Below are 22435 nucleotides of genomic sequence, written 5' to 3'. Positions count from 1 at the left end.
TTCTATAACGTCTTTTAATAACAGTGTCCCGTAATTAAAACTAAGTATGCTATTTAATTACAGCATCTTATTATACCGAATTGTTAATCTGGGTTACGTGCAAAGGATTCATCGTGTAGTAAGATACGGAATTGCGTAAAGCTTGATACTTTTTGTATACAATCCTCTGAATTTTTATCATAAGCTGCCAGTGAAAAGTTGATTTCAAAATGTATTTTTCTTTCAATGCGTATATAGGAAATTTCTTACAGATTAGTTATATGATTTCAAATATAAAAATCCAAGTTGCTCTTACGGGAATTGTGATATTTATTGTGCCAAATTGTTAATGGTCCACGTAAGCTAAGTGGAAGGCTCATTAAGATTTTATTATTTATTAGAAGTGTTTTGGGCTTTTCTATTTTAATTATAATGAGTTGCTTGTTGGATTTTTTCTTATAAATCTTAGTTGGTCTTATTTTGTTACTACTATGATCATATCTAGGATAAATGTATCACTTTCCTGTAATCATAAAGACAATGAATAATTTTATCCTTTCTTTGTGCTGCGCTTTTCTAGATTAGTAGTAGTCGCTTATCATTTTTTGTGCTTTCATTTTTACCTACCATGCTTCCCAAACCCTTTTCAAAAGATGTTGATGAATTATTTGAGACCATTTATGATCTCCTCACCTCCATGCAAGCTCACATGCAATCCTAGCATACTAGTTGTCAACTTCTCTAGCAAACCATGGATACTAAATATGGCACTTTGAATGCATGTATTGAAGCTTTAATCTTTTAACCCTTTCTACTTCCACTATTGCTTCCCCTACTTCTAGGGCATTTCTTGCCCCCTTTTCGATCTCCATTCCTCATTCACAATTTCCCTTCCTTTAACCACCAACCCTCCTTATAGTATGTCGTATTCTTTCATGGTAACACCTCCCTACCACCACCTGTTATATCTCATCACGCCACCTCTACCACTATACCATTTCATCCTTCTTTTAATACCATCCTCACAACCACCCCTTAAAACACCACCTCGCTAACCTTCTCACAATTCCTTTCCCCCACCCTATGTCTTTTCTCCTTCACCCCTATATTACTCCCCACCTTCTCCACAATTTTGCCCATTTAAACCACACCTAGTCTCATTTGATGGATCTAAGCCCCTGAATTGACTTTTCCAAGTCGAACAATATTTTACATTATATTTTACATTATATCTATCTTCCTTTTACATGAAAGGAGATGCCCTATGTTGGTATAAGTGGATGTCTCAAAATGCTCAATTTACTAGTTGGGTTACAAAAGCTCTAAAGACATGTATATGGCCATTAACATACAAAAATCACTAGGCATAATTATTTAAGCTCCACCAATACAACTATATGGCTGATTACCAAGCCAACTTTGAAAAACTATGTAATAGGATTTTAGGCCTCTCACCTAAAATGATTCTCAATTACTTTATATCTGGTCTTAACCCTAACATTTGACATGAATTAGCCATCCAAAAACCTACCACAATCTCCCAAGCCATCGGTTTAGCAAACTCATTGAAGCCAACTTGACAAATACCAAACCTCATTTTTCTAAAAACCTATCCTTACCAATACACAACCCCCTTCACCTTCCTTCCTAACCTAACCCACCAAAGGCCAATACCTCACCTCACCTTACTAACCAACCCCCTTTGCCCATCAAACGCCTCACATAAGCCCAACTTCAAGAGTGTTGAGCCTTAGGATTATGTTACAACTATGATGTGAAATTTGTCTAGGGCCACAAATGTGCAACCTCGCATTTTCTTCTCTTATTAGTAGATCAAGATGCCAACAATATCATTGAAGAGGAAATTTCTAGTGGAGAGACCTATGTTGAACCACTCTATCATTTCCAACTACCTCCTTAAGCATTAACAGGACAACACTCACCACAAACCTTGAAATTTCAAGGTTCTATACATAATTTACCAGTGGCAATTCTAGTGGATTCGTGAAGCTCTAATAATATCATATAATGTTGCTTAGCCCACCACTTGCAACTACCCATCATCACTATATCTCCGTTCTCTTTCATGGTGGGCAATGGGTAAAGAATCCCTTGTGATGACCTCTTCTCCCAAATTGATATTTATCTTTGATCTATCTTGTTTCAAATTCCTTTTTACCTTCTTCCCATTGAAGGTGTTGATGTTGTTTTGGGAATAGAATGGTTATGCACATTGGGCTTACAACAAATTTTGCTATTCCGGGTATTTCCTTTATCCATTCGAATTCAGTCATTACACTCTTGGGAAACTCTTCCTTAAAACGTCAATCCACATCCTATAACCAACTTTGTCACTTATTCCACCCAAACTCCATAGCATCTTTCCCCCTTTTAACTTTTAGCTCAATCACTCCCAAACATTTGTTACCTTCAACAATAGAACAACCATTATACCAAACCGAAGAATAAACTTCTACCAACCTTTCCCCACCTATAAAAACACCCATTAACCAATACTCAAATGTTTTCTTCAAACTTCAGGTTTTGCTGCCTCCTTAAGCCCACGACCATCACATTACTTCCTTATACCTCACCCACCACTATTCAATCTTATCCCTATCAACATTTTCAAAAAGTTATTATATCCAAATTGATCCAGGACATACTTCAAAAGGGCATTATCTCCCTAAGTAAAAGCCTATTCTCCTCCCTTATTTATCTAATTAAAATAAAAGATGGCAATGGAGACTTGATAAGTGTCTAATATTAGTTAAATTTCAGGTCATTTAGACACTTGCATTTATTCAATGTAAAAATCATTAAAATAACCCTAATTGCATATAAATGAAGAATGATGAGAGTTTAAATCATAAAAAGTGAAATTTAATATGTTTATATTGTTTTTGCATGTAAAATGAAGGAAATTTAGAAGTTGGTGCTAAGCCCCAAAAGTTGCAGCTCTACCAAAAAGATGAACTGAGATAATTCAAATTACAAGCCTGCGACTGAACAACGATATTGGCGGGAATTTAAAACTTTATTACACTGAAAAAACCAAATCCAATCCAAATATTTATTAAACACAATACATTATCAACTCAGTCTCATTTTAAAGCCAAGTTCTGTAATTCAAATGATTACAGAAAAATCCTTAAAACTCATAAAAATGATAAAATGCTGCCATAAAGTTTCCCAACTAGCCCACGCTCCGGCTCTACACTCCACCAGTACCACTTGCAACATCATCTGCTCCCTATACCGCGTACATGATCATAGCCAAACACATACAGATAGGGTGAGCTAAAGGAATATAAACATATACAACAATTTATATAACAAAACACACACATTAAAGGAACTCCATCCTTTGGTCTCATCACACATGGCCACCACCATGTAATCCATGTTCTACGTCTTTGGTTGATAATCTCAAGCTATCATTGTTGTCCAACCTACAAGCCACCACTTGTAGAACACATACGGGAACACTCGCTATTCCGATCCACAACTCAAAGAATGCTCGTATTACCCTCCATCCTGAGCCATAACTCCAGGAATACTCCAGCATCTAACCCTTGAGATATCGCCCAAAGTCTCGTAGACCACGCACATCCAAAGCAAGCAAAACACAATGTCTACTTCATCAAAAATCGTTTGGCGCTCCACACGAGTCGCCAGGCGCAAAAGGCTTCTAGACCGCCTAGTGGGGGACATGTGCCGCCAGGCGCCAAGCGCCTCTGATGTAACTATTTCTACAAGGATCGCCTGGCGGGACAACCCTTATCGCCAAATGCTACATGCTTCAATTCTCTACTGGTTTTGTAGCCATCGCTTGACGGTCAAAACAAGTAAAAACAGTCCATTCACATTTCATATATATATATATATATATATATATATATATATATATATATATATATATATATATTCCCCCTTTTAAACCATGCTAGCATTCAATTCTAACTTATGAATAATGCATGCTCAAACAAATATAAGCAGCAACACTCTAACAATTTAAGCACATGATCCCATGCACCAATGCAAATTAATATTGACACAGATTCATTCACCAATAATCAATTCTCAACATGTGACTAACCCAAAGAGACATTCAAATTGATAGAGACTTACCACATAACTCAATCATGCTTCATTATAAGTTACTTGAAATTATCAATAACTTATTCATGTATTCTAAAGACTCAGAAATCAGCAATATTGAGTAACGTATATCTCTAGCTACTGACTTCCAAATCAAATCTCCACCGTTCAAAGTGAAGAACTACATGTTATGGACCACCTGTCAACGAACCGAGAAATGCATGTTTACGAAAACTGCGCAAACAAAAAAAAAATGGTGGCGCATGGCGCCTAGAAGTGAGGAAGGTGGTGCCTGGCAGGACTAAACTACCGCCCGACGGTTCCTATTGCGCAAAAAGTACAAAAAACAATGTTTTTTGTGAACAAATCACCACGCACCTCTGGTATGGCGCCTGGCGGCCAATTGGGTGCCGCTAGGCAGTTCCTGCTGTTCCAAGAACCCAAAAACTTCCTCCGCACTTGCAAACCTTATCCAATCCCTTACAATTCTTCTTCCACTCGATTTATGATCCAATAAGCTGCATTCACGTGTTTACATTCACTATTCCTTCATAAGACTCCTTCATATACGAAATTCCACTAACCTTACCACTTAAGTTAGTGTGACTAAGAAATCCCCAATTCATCAACCCAAAAATTTATATTCTTGCAATTTTCACCCAATCGAACCTTCAATTTTATATATTTCAGTGAGTTCGGGCTTCCAATCATTTCCAAACAGTTGGCACCATCTTTTCCCCCAAACATAATCAACCCAGAAACCCCAAAACACTAAAATCGAGCCAAATTGACTCGTGTCGCTTGACGGGTAATCATCACCACTAGGCAGTTCATCAAAAACCCAAAAACTGGGTTGGCGCACATGTGTCACGTAGCGGTCAGGCTCGTACCGCCAGGCGGTTCCTCATTTGGAACCCAGAAAACAAGCAAAATTGTATGTGCCGCCAGGCGGCTCTTTCAAAGCCGCCAGGCGATTTCTGGAATTTTCCAGAAATCCAGAATTCAAGATATTTGGCAACCAGAAACAATGCACAGTCATTTCATACATCCATTATTAACCAATTACAAATAAGTTACGAGTTCAGCACCCATAACCTGGTTTCTTTGCTTAAGTCTTGGAATTTATTCAAGTCTTTGTGCACCAAAAATCCAGCCCTTGACTCCTTCCAACTTGCTTATAATCTTCTGAAATTGTTCTCCAATTCACTCTCAATCTCCACTTTTTGGTGCAGTAGAGTTATGTCTCCTTAGAGTCCTCCTTTCTCACTAAATTTCCCTTTACCCCCCAGTTTCAAGCCTAGTTTTAATTGCCATAATGATTAAAACGAAATTTGCCATTAAGCTAGGCATAATTATCATTCAATGGTTGTTTTACACTTCTTTTCTCAGCCTCCTTAGTTTCTCTCACACAACTAGGGTTCTTTTGTTCCTTCAATTTCATGCCAAAAATAAATTTGGCAAAAAGAAAGTTTAATTTGATTCTACCAATAATTGAACCCCTAACCATGCCAATGCCAAATCCATGCATAACCATCAAACCGATTCATGTTTCTTGATAATTTATATAATTCTATGATTATATTATCATTCATCATGATCCAGTACATATTTAAAATAATAATAAATTAAATAGCACATAAATGGCATACATAAGATTTGTACCCAAGTCCTCTCACACAATCAAGTACTCTCACACAATCAAGTACTCTCAACCATTTGAGCAAGTACTTTTCCACATCATACATGTCAGAATTAACTACCATAAAGGCTCCACTACCCGTATTTATTAAATAATTATTTATTTATTTATTTAAATTTCACGGGTCTTACATTCCCCCCACCTTATAAAATTTTCGTCCTCGAAAATTGAGCTCACCCAGGAAAAATGCAGATAGGACTGCCTCAACTTCCTTTATCTAGAAATTCTCCCTTCTTGGTCCCTACCCTTTTATTTCAGCCTTCACCTCATATGTTTCCCCACTTTTCCTTACGACCTTAGCCCTATATTAAGTTGTAGTATCAATTTAACTCTTCCACTCTACGGCACACACCTGTGCTGACACATCTCCTTGTTCTAACTTTTAAATTTAATTCCTCTTACCAAACTTGTAGTGTTAGCCCCAAGAACTTATCCTTGAAAATCCCTCCTTCAAACGCGTTGATTCTGAGTTTTGACTTCACTTCTTAGTCTCAAACAACCAACTTATCTTTCCTTGCCCACATAGATATCCTTATGCGTACTCGCATCTTCGATCAAGAGATTTTCTCAAAGGTCCTACCCAACCCTTGCAAAACAACATATCAAGTTTGACATTGATTCTGTAGTCAGCCACTACAAAAACACACATATCACAAAACAAACGAAAACCTAACAAGAAAGGTATAGGAGACAAACTCAACCTATCACTTTTCTCTCTTTTACCAAAACTTTTTGAATTAAGAAAGGAAACTATCTCAGATATAGTCATGAGTGTGTACCCTCATCACTTTACCAAGACATTTTTTGTTCTTAATACTTCCAGATCACAAGTTCCTTTCCCTGCGCACCAACGCTTCTTGGAAAGAACCTCTCCCCTTGTGCACTAACACATCGGGAAAGACAAGTAATACCCCTTACCTGCTCGCCAAAACCCAATAAAACCATTACTTTTCTTATGTCTTATAAGAAACTATCCTTGCCTGCTCACCAAAACCCAACAAGAGTACCACCCTTACCTGCTCACCAAAACCCAATAAGAGCATTACTTCTACTAAGACCAGTAAGAAAAAACTCTTGCCTACTCATCAAAACCCAGCAAGAGTATCACCCTTACCTGCTCACCAAAACCCGGTAAGAGCGTTGCCTACCCTGAGACACACAAACAACAACCCTTGCCTGCTCACCAAAACCTGGTAAGAGCCAGCCCCTTACCTGCTCACCAAAACCCGGTAAGAGTGTTGTTTTCCCTGAGCCTCACAAACATAACTCTTGTCTGTTCAATAAAACCCGACAAGAATCCCACCCTTACCTGTTCACCAAAATCCGGTAAGAGCATTACTTCCCTGAGACTTACAAACAACAACTCTTGTATGCTCAACAAAACCTGACAAGAGCCCACCCCTTACCTATTCACCAAAACTCGGTAAGAGTGTTGCTTCTCCTAAGCCTCACAAACAGGACTCTTGTCTATTAAACAAAACCCAACAAGAGCCCAACCCTTACCTGTTCACCAAAACCTGGTAAAAGCACTACTTTTCCTTAGGTCTTACGTGCAACCACCCTTGCATGTTCACCAAAACCCAACAAAAGTACCACCCTTACCTGCTCACCAAAACCCGATAAGAGCGCTGCTTCCACTAAGACTCGTAAGCATAAACTCTTTCTTGCTCACCAAAACCTAGCAAGAGTATCACCCTTACCTGCTCACCAAAACCCGGTAAGGACGTTGCTTATCCTGAGACTCACAACAACCACCCTTGCCTACTCATCAAAACCCAACAAGAGCCCACCACTTACTTGTTCACTAAAACCCAGTAAGAGTGTTGCTTCCCCTGAGTTTTACAAACACAACTCTCGTCTGTTCAACAAAACCCGACAAGAGTCCCACCCTTACCTATTCACCAAAACCCTGTAAAAGCATAACTTTTCCTAAGCCTTCCAAGCAACATTCTTTTCTTGCTCAACAAAACCCAGCAAGGACATTGTTACTAAGCTTAGATCAAAGTCTTATAGTAACCCAAAATTCCATTTTACCCGACTCTCCAAAGTCCTAAGGTTAAAATAACAACTCCTTTTACTCGACTCTCCCTAGTCTTCTGAGTAAAAGTGCAACTTGGTTTTAAAGGGATGAACGAACTTTGAGCATACATCACACAACTAACATAACATGGTTCACTATCCCAAAAGAAAAAAAAATCAATTCAGACTTTACCTTGTGATGAGTCCATCTTCAATAGTAAGGAAGCCAAGGAAAAGCCATGCGGAATTGAGGAAGCTTCCATGGAGAAGAATGAAGGTGCAGAAGTTAGAAGATGAGAGGAGAAGTGGTGTGGCAATAGTGTTTGGAGAAGCTCTCAAGTGAGGTTGGGCCAACACTCAAGAAAGGGGGCTAGAGGAAACCAAGAAGGAGAACTCTAGCCTAAGTTGATTCACAAAAAGAGAGGAGTCTGGAGTCATCTTAACAGAGTTTCTCTACTATATTAATGAATGAAAATACAAGGGTCCTAAGCTCTCTATTTATAGTAGAAAAGGAGAGCCAAGTGGTCCAAAAAAATGGAGGGAAAAAGGATCTAGAATGTGGTATTTGGAGCCAAAAAGAGAGCATGAGGCAAAAAAAGAGAGCATGAGGCAAGTCACAAGGGATTTGCTTCTAGGCGCATAAGAGAAGCTTGGTGACCAAGCTTGGAGCAAGAAGGATCTAGATCCTCTCACAAATGCGCTCTCTCTCTTGTTGGGCCAATTTCAAGCCCAACTCTTCTTTGGTCCAATTCTCTTCAAAGCCCCAAAACCCTCCAAGGCCCAATACATGGCCCAAACAAAAACCCCATTCTACAAAGCCCAAAATACAAGGCCCAAAAATAATCCCTATTCTAATATTTACAAACAAAGAGTTTTAGGCTAGGTCTTCACATCTTCCTTGGCCCATGTAAAGTTCATCTTGGGCCTTGTATGTGCATTGGAGGCCCATTCCTCTTGTATCCTCCTGGCCATTGCTCTTGTTGTGGGTCCCTTAGTTAGAGGCATCTCATCATCCCCTCCCTCTTGAGAAGGATTTGTCCTCAAATCTGAAATTTCTGCCTCATCATCTGTACCACCTGCAAAAGGTATTAAGTCAACAACATTAAAGGTGGCATGTACATCATTTTCCCTAGGCAACTCTAGCCTATATGCATTATCATTGACTCTTTTCAACACTTTAAAGGGACCATTACCTCGAGGGCTAAGTTTAGACTTTCTTTTCTTAGGAAATCTATCTTTTCTAAGGTGTAGCCACACCCAATCCCCTTCTTCAAAAATTATTTCCCTCTTACCCTTATTGTTGTACTTAGCATACCTCTCAGTTTGTTGTTGAATTTGTCTTTTAATCCTCTCATGCATTTTCTTAACAAAATCAGATTTTGCCACCCCTTCTTTATGAATGAAATCAAAAGATGTAGGAAGTGGTAACAAATCCATAGGAGTGAGAGGATTAAAGCCATAAATAACTTCAAATGGAGAGATTTTAGTAGTCCTATGAACTACTCTATTGTAGGCAAACTCAATATGGGGAAGGTATTCATCCCAAGATTTGTGGTTTCCTTTCAAAATTGCCCTTAGCATAGTAGACAAAGATCTATTAACAACTTCAGTTTGCCCATCAATTTGTGGGTGAAATGAAGTAGAGAAATTAAGTTTAGTTCCTAGCCTTGACCAAATACTTTTCCAAAAATGGCTAAGGAACTTAATATCTTTATCAAAAACTATGGTGCGGGGTATACCATGAAGCTTGACCACATTTCTAAAGAAAAGCCGAGCAATGTTGCTAGCATCATCCACTTTGTGGCAGGGTATAAAGTGTGTCATTTTGCTAAAATGATCTACCACCACAAAAATGGAATCAAAACCCCTTTGTGTTCTTGGAAGTCCTAAGACAAAATCCATACTTATATCTTCCCAAGGGGCTGAAGCAACAGGCAAGGGGGTGTATAATCCATGAGACATTGTTTTAGACTTAGATTGTAAGCATGAGATACATCTATTACAATGCCTTTGGACATCCTTCCTCATATGGGGCCAAAAGAATTTCTCTTTTAAAAGACCTAGGGTTTTTTCTACCCCAAAATGACCCATTAATCCCCCTTCATGTGTTTCTTGAATAAGGAGTTTTCTTTGTGAACCTTGGGGAATACAAATTTTTCCTTCTTTAAACAAATACCCCTCATTCACATAGAAACCTCCTTGAGGTCTTTCCATACACTCAGCATAAGTAGAGGAAAACTCAGAATCTTGATTATACATTTTTGAAATGTGATCAAATCCAAGAATTTGGGCTCCCAATTTTGAAAACAAAGTGTGCCTTCTAGACAAGGCATCAGCCACCACATTACTTTTGCCCTTCTTGTATTTTATCACATAAGGAAATTGTTTCAAGAATTCCATCCACTTAGCATGTCTTTTATTCAGCTTGTGTTGGCCCTTCAAATATTTTAGCGACTCATGATCACTATGAATGACAAACTCTTTGGACACAAGGTAGTGTTCCCAAGTTTGTAGGGCCCTAACTAAGGCATATAATTCCTTATCATAGGTGGGATAGTTGAGGGAGGCACCATGAAGTTTTTTACTGAAATAGGCAATTGGATGCCTTCCTTGCAACAACACAACACCTGTTCCTACACCGGATGCATCACACTCTAGCTCAAAGGTTTTTGAAAAGTTTGGTAAAGCTAGAATGGGTGCATTGGTGAGCTTTTCCTTGAGTTGCTGAAAAACAGACTCTTGTTTTTCACCCCAATTAAAAGATACATATTTCTTGACAAGTTCATAATGGGTGAAGCCAAAGTAGAGAAGTTAGGAACAAACCTTCTATAAAAGCTTGCCAAACCATGGAAGCTCTTAACCTCTCCAACATTTTTAGGAGTGGGCCATTCTTGGATGGCCTTTATTTTTGTAGGGTCAACATGGACCCCATTTTTATTTAGTACAAAACCTAAGAAAATAACACTATCTACACAAAAAGTGCATTTCTCTTTATTTGCAGACAAACTATTTACCCTAAGGATGGTAAGGACAGACCTCAGATGGTCTATGTGCTCATGTAAGCTCTTGCTATAGATCAAAATGTCATTAAAGTAGACAACCACAAACTTTCCTATGCACTCTCTAAGAACGTGATTCATTAGCCTCATTAATGTGCTAGGTGCATTAGTAAGCCCAAAGGGCATCACCAACCACTCATATAATCCAAATTTGGTCTTAAAAGCGGTTTTCCACTCATCACCTTCTTTGATTCTTATTTGGTGATAAACACTCTTTAGATCAATTTTAGAAAACATGATGGACCCATGCAATTCATCAAGCATGTCATCAAGCCTAGGAATGGGATGCCTATATTTAATGGTGATGTTATTTATGGCTCTACAATCACAACACATTCTCCATTTCCCATCCTTTTTAGGTACTAACAAAACAGGCACAACACAAGGGCTAAGGCTCTTTTGAACCCAACCCTTCTCCAACAACTCTTGGACTTGAGACTCTATCTCCTTTGTTTCTTGAGGATTTGTCTTATAGGCTGGTCTATTTGGTAGACTAGCCCCAGACACTAAATCTATTTGATGTTCAATTCCTCTAAAGGGAGGAAGCCCAATAGGCCCTTCCTTAGGGAATATATCCTCAAACTCTTTCAAAAGATTTTCAATTTTAGGAGGTAGATTCTTAAGCTCAAGAACTGTGGCAGTACATGTGAGTGTTCCTTTACATAGCAGGAGGCATGAAGGTTGTTCAACATTGAGAACTTGATTTAAAGATTTCATAGTTAAAATGTTCTCATTTTGAATGACCTTGGGAGAAGGAACACCAATCTCTCCTGCCTCAGATTCATCTTTATTCAAGTCTTTGTGCACCAAAAATCCAGCCCTTGACTCCTTCCAACTTGCTTCTAATCTTCTGAAATTGTTCTCCAATTCACTCTCAATCTCCACTTTTCGGTGCAGCAGAGTTATGGCTCCTTAGAGTCCTCATTTCTCACTAAATTTGCCTTTACCCCCAGTTTCAAGCCTAGTTTTATTTGCCATAATGACTAAAACGAAATTTGCCATTAAGCTAGGCATAATTATCATTCAATGGTTGTTTTACACTTCTTTTCTCAGCCTCCTTAGTTTCTCTCACACAGCTAGGGTTCTTTTGTCCCTTCAATTTCATGCCAAAAATAAATTTGGCAAAGGGAAAGTTTAATTTGGTTCTACCAAGGATCGGACCCCTAACCATGCCATTGCCAAATCCGATTCATGTTTCTTGATAATTTATATAATTCTATGATTATATTATCACTCATCATGATCCAGTACATATTTAAAATAATAATAAATTAAATAGCACATAAATGGCATACATAGGATTTGAACCAAAGTCCTCTCACACAATCAAGTACTCTCAACCATTTGAGCTAGTACTTTTCCACATCATACATGTCAGAATAAATTGCCATAAAAGCTCCACTACCCGTATTTATTAAATAATTAATTATTTATTTATTTAAATTTCACGGGTCTTACAACTTTTGTACATCTTTGTAAAGCTATGGAAGGAGGTAGGCTACTCTATGCTCTTATTGTATAATCATCATGAGCAGCTAAGTTCTTCTCTAGTTGGGATTGAATGTAACCTTTAAACTCTCTCTACACTACACTTGATTATATATTTATTGTGTTCTTGTTCTATGTGTTAGTTTCTTGATTTGTATTGATTGCTTTGGTGGCTTGGCCAATCATCCTACCTCATCAGCACTTGATGTAGAGACATCTGGTCTAATGTTTAGATCCAAATAGATATCCTAATGCTTGGCATATACCAGACATGGATATGCGACTTTAGTTGGTTTAAAGAGTCGTGTTCTTAATGCAAGGGTTCCTCCACCTAAATGGGGACATCATGTGTCTGACACCCTTAGATTCTAATGCTCAAACATGAGGTTAGATCTACACGTAAGCGTGCTTCCAAGACCACTAAAATAAAGAACATAATTTATTGATAATCAAGAGTAGTACAGTTGAGTTAAGAAGTCAAGTTCAATTCCAACACCTTAATCAACATCACTTCTCTCAAATTTAGTTTTAATATATTTGCAACAATACCAAACCAATACTTTGATTACTATTTCATTGTCAAAGTTAAAGTAGATTATAGATTATTGATTTCTCTACCAAATCTATGTGGATATGACCTTGTTGTGCTACAATTGACTTAGTGCACTTGCTGGACTAATTCACAAACCCTCATCTTGGTTTGAACAAGATTATGTGTTGATTACTGAGCCTAAATTGCTATCACTATTAAAGATTGTTTCCCTATCCCCACTATTGATGAACTCCTTGATGAATTAAGCGTTGTTATTATTTTTTCTAAGATTGATTTGCACTTAGGGTATCAATAGATTTATGTCCATCCAATAGATACTCACAAAATTTCTTTTAGAACCCATGATGCCCCTATGAGTTCTTAGTTATGCCTTTTGGGCTAAGTAATACACCATCTACATTTCAATCAATGAACAACTTACTTAGACCTCATTTAAGACAATTCGTTCTAGTTTCTCTTATGACATTCTCATTTATAGTCTCAACTTTGATTCTCATATCAATCATTTAAAATTGTTTTATAACTCCTATCCTTTAACCAACTTTATGTTAAATTTTCCAAGTGAATTTTTGTTGTCAGCTCTATTACGTAGTTGGGTCACATTATTTCACATGTAGGTGTCTTGCCAGACCATGACAAGGTACAAGCTATTTTTGAATGGCTTGTATCACAATCTCTCATAACTTTTCAGATTCCTCGGTCTCACTAGTTTCTATAAATGCTTTGTCAAAAAATACGCCTCTATTACTACTCCTCTCACTTATTTACTTCGTTCCACTAAGTTTACTTGGAATACAAAGGCCACTAGGGAATTTACAGCATTGAAGCTACACATGGCTAAGCTTCCTACACTAGTTTTACCAAATTTTACAAATTCGTTTGACATTGAAAAAGATGCTTCTAGTATGGCTATTGGCGCTATCCTAAGCCAAGAAGGTCACCCCCTTGAAAATATGTCCATGAATTCATAATTATTTAGTATATGTACGAGAGATGTTTGTCATCATGAAAGCTATTAGAAAATGGAGACAATATTTGTTAGGTCAACCCTTCAAAATTTTTATAGATCAGATAAGTTTAAATGCTTTGATGACGCAAACAATACAAACTTCACAACAACAAAAATGGACTGCAAAGTTTCAAGGATTCCAATTTGAAATTTTTTACAAACTTGGCCGAGTGAACATGGTTGTTGATGCTTGTCAAAATGGATCCATAAACCTTTGTTTGCATCCTTTCCTCTTCGATTCTTTTTCAAAAACTCATGAAAATTTTACAAGGACCATCAAAAAGGGCAAGAGTTAATTTTCAAGACTCAAAATCCAAACTTTCATTTCAATAGAAAGTTATTATATTATCAAGACCCTATTTCCATACCTGATTTTGAAAATTTCCGCAAGCTTTTGTTAACACAGTTCCACTCTAGCCCTTTAGGAGGTCATTTCGACGCCAAACCAATTGTAGCTAGGATTTTACCTTCCATCTTTTAGCTAAGACTCCACCGTGACACCAAGTGGTATGTCCTACAATGTCTCATATGCCAGCAAAATAAATATGTGTCCAAAGACCAAATACATCAAATTAATGCAACAAGGTCTACAATATGAATTACAAACTTCAAATCCACTTTCTTAATGATGTAACCATGTGGAGTGCATACGTTCCAGCCTTGATCAACATGAATACCATCAAATCTCCTTATCTTTATCAATTTAGTCTTCATTCCAATGGTAATGGCTTCAAGGTAGTTCAAAAGGGCTTCATCAAATCTTCATCAAATCTTCAAGAGACATACCACCTTAGCTTCACATGTCAACATTCTCCCTCTAATTTGATGAAGCCAACCTCTATCTTCTTCTATCTTCCAATTGCAAATTGCTTCTATTGGTATGTCTCTTGAAGATTTGATGAAGCCCTTTTAAACTACCTTGAAGCCATTACCATTGGAATGAAGCCTACATTGATAAACATAAGGAGATTTAATGGTGATCATGTTGATCAAGGCTGGAACGTATGCTCTCCAAATGGTTACATCATTAAGAAAGTGTATTTGAAGTTTGTAATTCATATTGTAGACCTTGTAGCATTAGTTTGATGTATTTGGTCTTATGTGTGTCTTTTAATCTGTTGAATGGTTTTCCAACAAGTTAAAGTGTCTCTTTTAATCCGTTGAATGGTTTTTCAACAGGTTAAGAGGTGGCTGCAATAGTCTTAAACTGCAAGTAATTCAATCAGTTGATTTATTTTTTAATTGACTGATTTCACTGAAGTCAAGTGAAATGAACCGATTGATTTAGAAATCAACTTACTGTAAATGTTTTTCAGGTTCACAATTTTTAAGCTTATATGTCACTTCATCAACTTAATGTTATCCAGCCAATGGAAGCAATTTGCAATGGAAGATAGAAGAAGATAAAGGTTGGCTACGTCAAATCAGGGGGAGAATGTTGACATGTGAAGCCAAGGTGGTATGTCTCTTGAAGATTTGATGAAACTTTTTGAACTACTTAGAAGCCATTACCATTTGAATGAAGCCTACATTGATGAAGATAAGGAGATTTGATGGTATTCATGTTAATCAAGGCTGGAACGTGTGCTCTCCACATGGTTACACCTTTAAGAAAGTGTATTTGAAGTTTGTAATTCATATTGGAGACCTTGTAGCATTAATTTGATGTATTTGGTCTTTGGTGTGTCTTTTAATCTGTTGAATGGTTTTTCAACAGGTTAAAATGTATCTTTTAATCTGTTGAATGATTTTTCAACAGGTTAAAAGGTTGGTTGCAGTAGTCTTAAACTGCAACTAATTCAATCAGTTGATTTATTTTTTAATCGACTTATTTCACTTAAGTCAAGTGAAATCAACCGATTGATTTTCATGACATCTACAACATTGAGCATGTTTGCATAATCAATTAGAACCTGTCTTGCTCATTCTTGTGCACTATTCCTAGTTTAAAACTCGAATCTGCATTTCTGCATTTTTCCCAGTATTTCAGTTGACAATTTTTTTGTTTCAATTGGTTGATTATACCATAACAGAGTCTGTTTAGTAAAATCAATCAATTAACTATGTTTTTGACCGACTGAAAGTATACTGTCCAGTAGCTTTTGCATACTAACTTGGTGATCAAATTGATTCAATTAAAGGTGGGTTTGAGCTTTCAAAGATAGCCTAAATTTTTAACTAGCCAATTCAACTCCCCCTTCTTGGCATTTCAACCATTTCAAAACTAACAATTGGTATCAGAGCGTGTGAGCTGCATGCACATTGGAATTGTACACAACAACATGCTTTTTGGTCAAACAAATCAGTAAAAGCAACACATGGCTGATGAAATAATTGTTAGGAGCAGATAGTACTTGACAAAAAGATGCTTTCTTTGACTGGGTCAACTTTGCAATTTAAATCGTTAGTAAATGCATAATTTAAGTAAAATCAACACATTGAAAAGCGGAATCAGTCGATTAAAACAACATCAGAGCATCAGAGATTAAAACCAGAATCTGGTTAAGTGAAATCAGCTAACTGATTTTAAAAATCAATCGATTGAAAATCGTAAAATTGAACTTTATTTTTCCAGATTCAATTTTAATGAAATCAACATACTGAATTGTGAAATCAACAGATTAAAAACCATAACAGATCAAATTTTCATCATTCAGTAGCAATTTAAGTAAAATAAACACATTGAAAAGCAGAATCAACAGACTAAAAGATATGACAAATCATGATTTTTGCAAACAGAGGCAGATTTAAGTGAAATCAACACGTTGAAATTAAAAATCAACAGGTTAAATATGACAATTTTCAATTTTTGCATACAACACCTAATTTTTATGAAACCAATGCATGAATACATAAGATTAACATGCTAAAAATACATCAGACCACATTCTTCATGTCTAATATGCCTAGTTCAGTTCTTTGCTTGTTAAACCTATCTCTAGGCAATGGTTTTGTAAACAAATTAGCCAATTGATTTTCAGTTTTAGCAAATTGAATTTCACAATCTCCCTTTTGAACATGATCATGAATGAAAGATGCCTAATCTCTATATGCTTGGTTTTAGAATGATGTATTGGATTCTTGGTTAAGTTGATGGCACTAGTATTATCACAATAAAGAGGTACCTTTTCTAGCTTTATACCATAATCCATAAGTTGATGCTTCAACCATATGCTTTAAGCACATGGATGTCCAGTTGCTATGTATTTAGCCTCAACTGTTGAAAGTGCTACACATGCTTGATTCTTGCTATTCCATGAGATTAGGCTTGATCCAAGTATATGGCATGTACCACTTATGCTTTTTCTATCCAATTTGTACCCTGCATAGTCAGAATCTGAAAAACCACTAAGAACAATGTTAGATTCATTAAGATACCATAATCTAACATTAGTTGTCCATTTCAGATACTTGAGAATCCTTTTTGCAGCTTTGAAGTGTGATTCCTTTGGATTGGATTGAAACCTTGCACACAAAAAACACCAAATTGGATATCCGGTCTATTATCAGTTAGATATAGCAAGGAACCAATTAACCGTCTATATTTGGTTGAATCAACTTCGTTTCTAGCTTCATCTCCATCCATAAGGCAGTTTGTAGCAATTGGAGTGGCATCCTCTTTATAATCCTCCATTTTAAACTTTTTTAGTAGGTCAAAATAGTATTTTGACTGGCTTAAAAATGTCCCATGCTTGAGTTGCTTCACTTGCAACCCTAGGAAGTAGGTTAGCTCACCCATCATAGACATCTCAAATTCTGCATGCATAACTGCAACAAACTCTTCACACATGGAGTTATTATTTGATCCAAAGATTATATCATCTACATCACTTGCATGCTTTCTAATGAAAAGTGTTTTATCAAGAACACCTCTAGCATATCCTTTAGATAAAAGAAAGTTGCTTAATCTTTCATACCATTATTGTGGTGCTTGTTTCAAACCATATAAAGCCTTTTCAATTTGAAAACATGATTAGGATAGAGGTCATCTTCAAAGCCACGGGGTTGTGATACATACACTTCTTCATTTAAAAACCATTCAAGAATGCACTTTTCACATCCATTTGAGAAAGTTTGAAATTACACATGCATGCATATGCTAACAATAACCTCACAGCTTCTAGCCTAGCTACAGGTGCATATGTTTCATCGAAATAAATGCCTTCCCCTTCATTATAACCTTTAGCAACTAGCCTAGCCTTATTCCTAACAATGCTACCATTTTCATCCATTTTATTCCTAAACACCTATTTTGTACCAATCACATTCATTGCATCAGTTTTAGAAACAAGAGACCACATATCATTCCTAGTGAATTGATTAAGTTCATCTTGCATAGCAACAACCTAATTACTATCACATAATGCATCATTCACATTCTTAGGTTCAATTTGAGAAACAAATGCAACATGTTCAAAGAATACAAGCTTGCGTCTAGTGGATACTTACTATTTTATGTCACCAATTATGTTGTCCTTTGATAATCCCCCAGGTTCAATCTACTCCTTGGGTAAGTTGTTGTTTGTAGCTTTTTCAACCAACTGAATTTCCTTTTTAGTTGGTTGATTTCTTGTAGCAGATTCCAGTTCTGCAACAGTTTGCTTTCCCTGCAATATATTTTCTTCATCTGCAATCTTAGGCCTTTGATCTTGCTGCACAAGGTTAGTTTCATCAAATACAATATACACTGATTCTTCAACAATCATTAGCCTCTTGTTATAAACTCTAAGTCACATATGCTTCATCCTTTAACTCCAACTTTGCAATCTTGAACTTGTCATTTGCCATATGCCTCGAGCAGCCACTATCTAGGTACCACAGGCCTTTCTTTTCATGTTTTATGACCTGAAAACAAATTAATATTGCATGGTACCCTTTGATAGGTTGGGTCAAACATGGTTATGCCTTTCTAGTTCCTTTTGGGATCCATTTCATAAATCCCTTAGGTACCTCATACTTTCTAGCATAGCAATTCTTAAGAACATAATGTTTCTTCATATAATAGTTGCAAGAAATGAATGGCATAACATTTGGCTCACTCTTGGAAAAGAAACTAGAGAACTTCTTGGCTTTCTTTTCATGGATAGGTGTATAACCAAGTCCAGCCTTCCCCAAAACACAATTTTGAGAGCCAATAACAGCTTCCAGGTTTGTTTTTCCTCTTGTGAACTTTGCACAAGTTTTCAAAAGATGTTTCACTTAATCTTTTAAAGTAGTGGAGTTTTCATAAGGTTTTATAACTAGCTATTTTTCAGAACAATCGACTGAATTACTATAAATCATTTCCAAATGTTCAAAATCAGTTTTTAGGTCAATTGTTTCTAATTGTAGTTGGCTAAATATGTTTTCTAGCCAGCTATTTAATCCTTTTAGCCGATTGTTCATGACAGCAATTTTGTTTGTCAAACTATGCAACTCTTCAAAGTCATGCAACAATTGGTAATAATCATTTTTATCTTTAGAGGACAAGGAACTTATTTGGCTTGATGAGGATGATTCATATCTGGCCATGAGGCATAGATTTGCTTCCTCACTTTCTTCTTTAGATGAAGTGCTTATTGAATCATCATTGTCCTCCCAAGCTATGTAGGCACGTCTTTCCTTGGCCTTTTTCTCCTTTTTCCTGTCATCAACCTTCTCCTTCTCTTTGTTAACATTAGGACATTCAATCTTGATATGTCCTTGCTATCCACAATTATAACATGAGAATTTAGAAGAATTACTTGAAACATTTTGTTTAGAAATGTACCTCCTTTGATTACCTTTGTTATCTTTCCTCTTAAGATACTTCCCAAACCTCTTGACTAGTAGATTCAAGTTCTTATTATCACTTGATTCAACAACCTCTTCCTCGGTTTCATCACTCTTCTTGGAGCTAGTCTTCAAGGCTATGGTTTTTACCTTTTTCTCACTTGATTCAAGCTCTCTTAGCCTTCGTATTTCAATCTCATGCTCTCTTAGTTTGCCAAACAGTGCAACTATTATGCTAATGGATAAATCCTTGGATTCAGATATGGCAGCCACCTTTGGTTGCCAATTTCTATCAAGACACTTAAGCACTTTGATGTTTAACTCCTCTTTGTCAAATTCTTTGCCTAGACCCATGAGATGGTTGACTATGTGAGTGAACCTCTTTTGCACTTCAGCTATGGACTCTCCTTTTTCCATCTTGAAAAGCTCATACTCTTGAATCAAAGCATGATTCCTTGCTCTCTTCACTTCATTCGTTCCCTCATGTGTAACCTCTAGGACATCCCACATTTCCTTTGCATTCTTACATTGGGAGACCCTACAAAATTCATCCATACTCAAAGATGAAATGATGATATGCTTGGCATTGCAATCATATTGAGCTCTTCTCCTTTCTTCATCAGTCCATTCACTCCAAGGCTTGTCCACCTGCTTATTTTCAACAACACATTTAGGAGTATATGGTCCATTAACTATTGCATCCCAAATCCTTTTGTCTATACATTCAATGAAAATTTGCATCCTTATTTTCCAAAACTGATAGTTTAGGCCACAAAACATAGGTGGTCTATGAATATAGGTACCTTCAGCAAAAGGGAGTTTACTTTCAGCCATTTCAAAAGATTTTTTATCAAACTTGAATACCTTTCAAGAACATTTCTCTAGATACCAATTGTTATTTTTGAAATGGTTGAAATGCCAACAGGGGGGTTTGAATTGGCTTTATAAAACTTTTTCGAAAGCTTAAACCTCTTTTCAATTGAATCAAATAGACTAGAAAGTTTTGATGTAAATGCAACAAACCAATACACTTTCAGTCGATTAAAATATAAAATAGCAAACTAATTTGTTCTTGAAGCTATGAAATAGTTGATTAAAAAGAGAAATTAGTCGGCTAAAATACTGTAGATTTATGCAGAATGCAGAATTCGCAAATTCAACTCAATCAACAATCTTTTACATACAAGACTTGTTCCAATCAATATTTTTATCAAGTATACAACCTCAAATTACACAAGAACACATTAAATCACACCAAAGATCAAATTGCTTGGTTTTCTTGAGTTTTTAAAGAGATTCAAAGTGAGTGAGATGAGGGAAAGAGAATTGCACAATTGTTTTTATACTGGTTCACTCAATCACAGAGCTACATCCTGTTTACCAGGACAACCTGAGTCTAGTTTCCACTATATTCAAAAATTTTACAAATCACACACAAAGATTAAACTTTTGAACACCAAAACTCACAAAATTTTTGATTCACAAAAATCTAGCACACACCATGCAAGAATCACACTTACAGACCTGAAATCACATCAGGCAAACCAACCAAAGGCACAAGAACATCCAAACCTGATGGTGGTTGTCCCTAGCCAACCATACATGTGTTCTTCAACCTACTCACAAGCTAAAATGCGTCCAAGATCAACCAGGATCAACCAAGATCTTCAAAACACGAGTTACAGTTGTGTATTGCAGAGAGAGAGAGCTTTCTAGAGAAGAATGACAAAGTTTTGTGCACAAAAACTCAGATTCACACCTCTGCTCGCGAAAACATAACTTATATAGTCTAGTTTAACTGAAAACAGTCGATTGAATTTTTTGTAAGTCAACTGATTTTACTTGATTTAAGTGAAATCAGTAGATTGAAAATAATTCAATTGACTGAATGCATTCATACTAGAAGCTATATATAACAAGCCTCTTAACCTGTTAAAACCCATTTTAACAGATTAAAAGAGACACACTAAGGCACACAAGACATCTAACCTATGTCATATAGCCTACCAACAAGATATAACACTAACACATTACATTTAACATGTTATTTTCATATTTAACACACTAAAACACAATCTTCAAATGGATCTTCATCAATCTTCATCAAACACCTATGATCTTCATGCACATGGCTTGATCAATTCTTTGCTTCAAGCTTGCTTGTGCCAAAAATCTCCCCCTGAATTGATGAAGCCAACATCCTCAAGTTGAATTGATGAGCTAAGATCCAAAGACAAACCTGAAAAAGATTTTGCATACAAGATACCAATATTCTAAACACACAACCAAGCAAAAGCACACAAGCATACATACATATCACATATGCATATGCTCCTTCTATCACTAATAATATGATTTAACTTCAGATTTTAGATTAAGTTTGCAGTATTATATGATTCTAGCAGATTTATTTCAGGTTTTCCAAATCTAACACACTTTTACTCATTTTAACTCATTTTTCTCCCCCTTTGGATTCTTCAAATGAAAGTAAATGCATAGATCATTTTGGAAATATGAAAATTTTCATTAAAATAGTAAAATAGGGGTGTATCAGGGCAGTTGATACTAATACAAGCACACCATAATAGAAGCAGAAATAATAGATACATCATGCAGCTGAAAAGTGATATAATCAGTCAATTGAAATGAGAAAATAGCCAATTAAAAAAATGGAACAGATAGACAGACACACAAAAATGCAATGCATGACCTGTGAGCCATCCCCTTCGATCATTCCTAGGGTTGTCTCTATTGTAGACATTGGAGAGAAGGTCATG

General features: G+C 36.5%; 1 protein-coding gene across 1 annotated transcript; it reads right to left on the bottom strand.

Annotated features, from left to right (window-relative positions):
• Positions 1-18406: 18406 nt before the first annotated feature.
• LOC146884173 (uncharacterized) lies at positions 18407-20492 on the bottom strand. The gene is made up of 5 exons (XM_085665881.1): positions 20038-20492; positions 19657-19947; positions 18858-19068; positions 18642-18752; positions 18407-18559 (listed from the first exon to the last, which is right to left on the bottom strand). Exons 1-5 carry the CDS (start codon positions 20490-20492, stop codon positions 18407-18409), a joined length of 1221 nt encoding a protein of 406 aa, XP_085522007.1.
• Between the last annotated feature and the right edge of the window lie 1943 nt (positions 20493-22435).

Source organism: Vigna unguiculata, chromosome 8, assembly GCF_037176805.1.
Source record: "Vigna unguiculata cultivar grain cowpea cultivar isolate G323 ecotype 2 chromosome 8, ASM3717680v1, whole genome shotgun sequence".
Taxonomy (NCBI): domain Eukaryota; kingdom Viridiplantae; phylum Streptophyta; class Magnoliopsida; order Fabales; family Fabaceae; genus Vigna; species Vigna unguiculata.
This window is presented reverse-complemented; position numbering and strand designations above follow the sequence as displayed.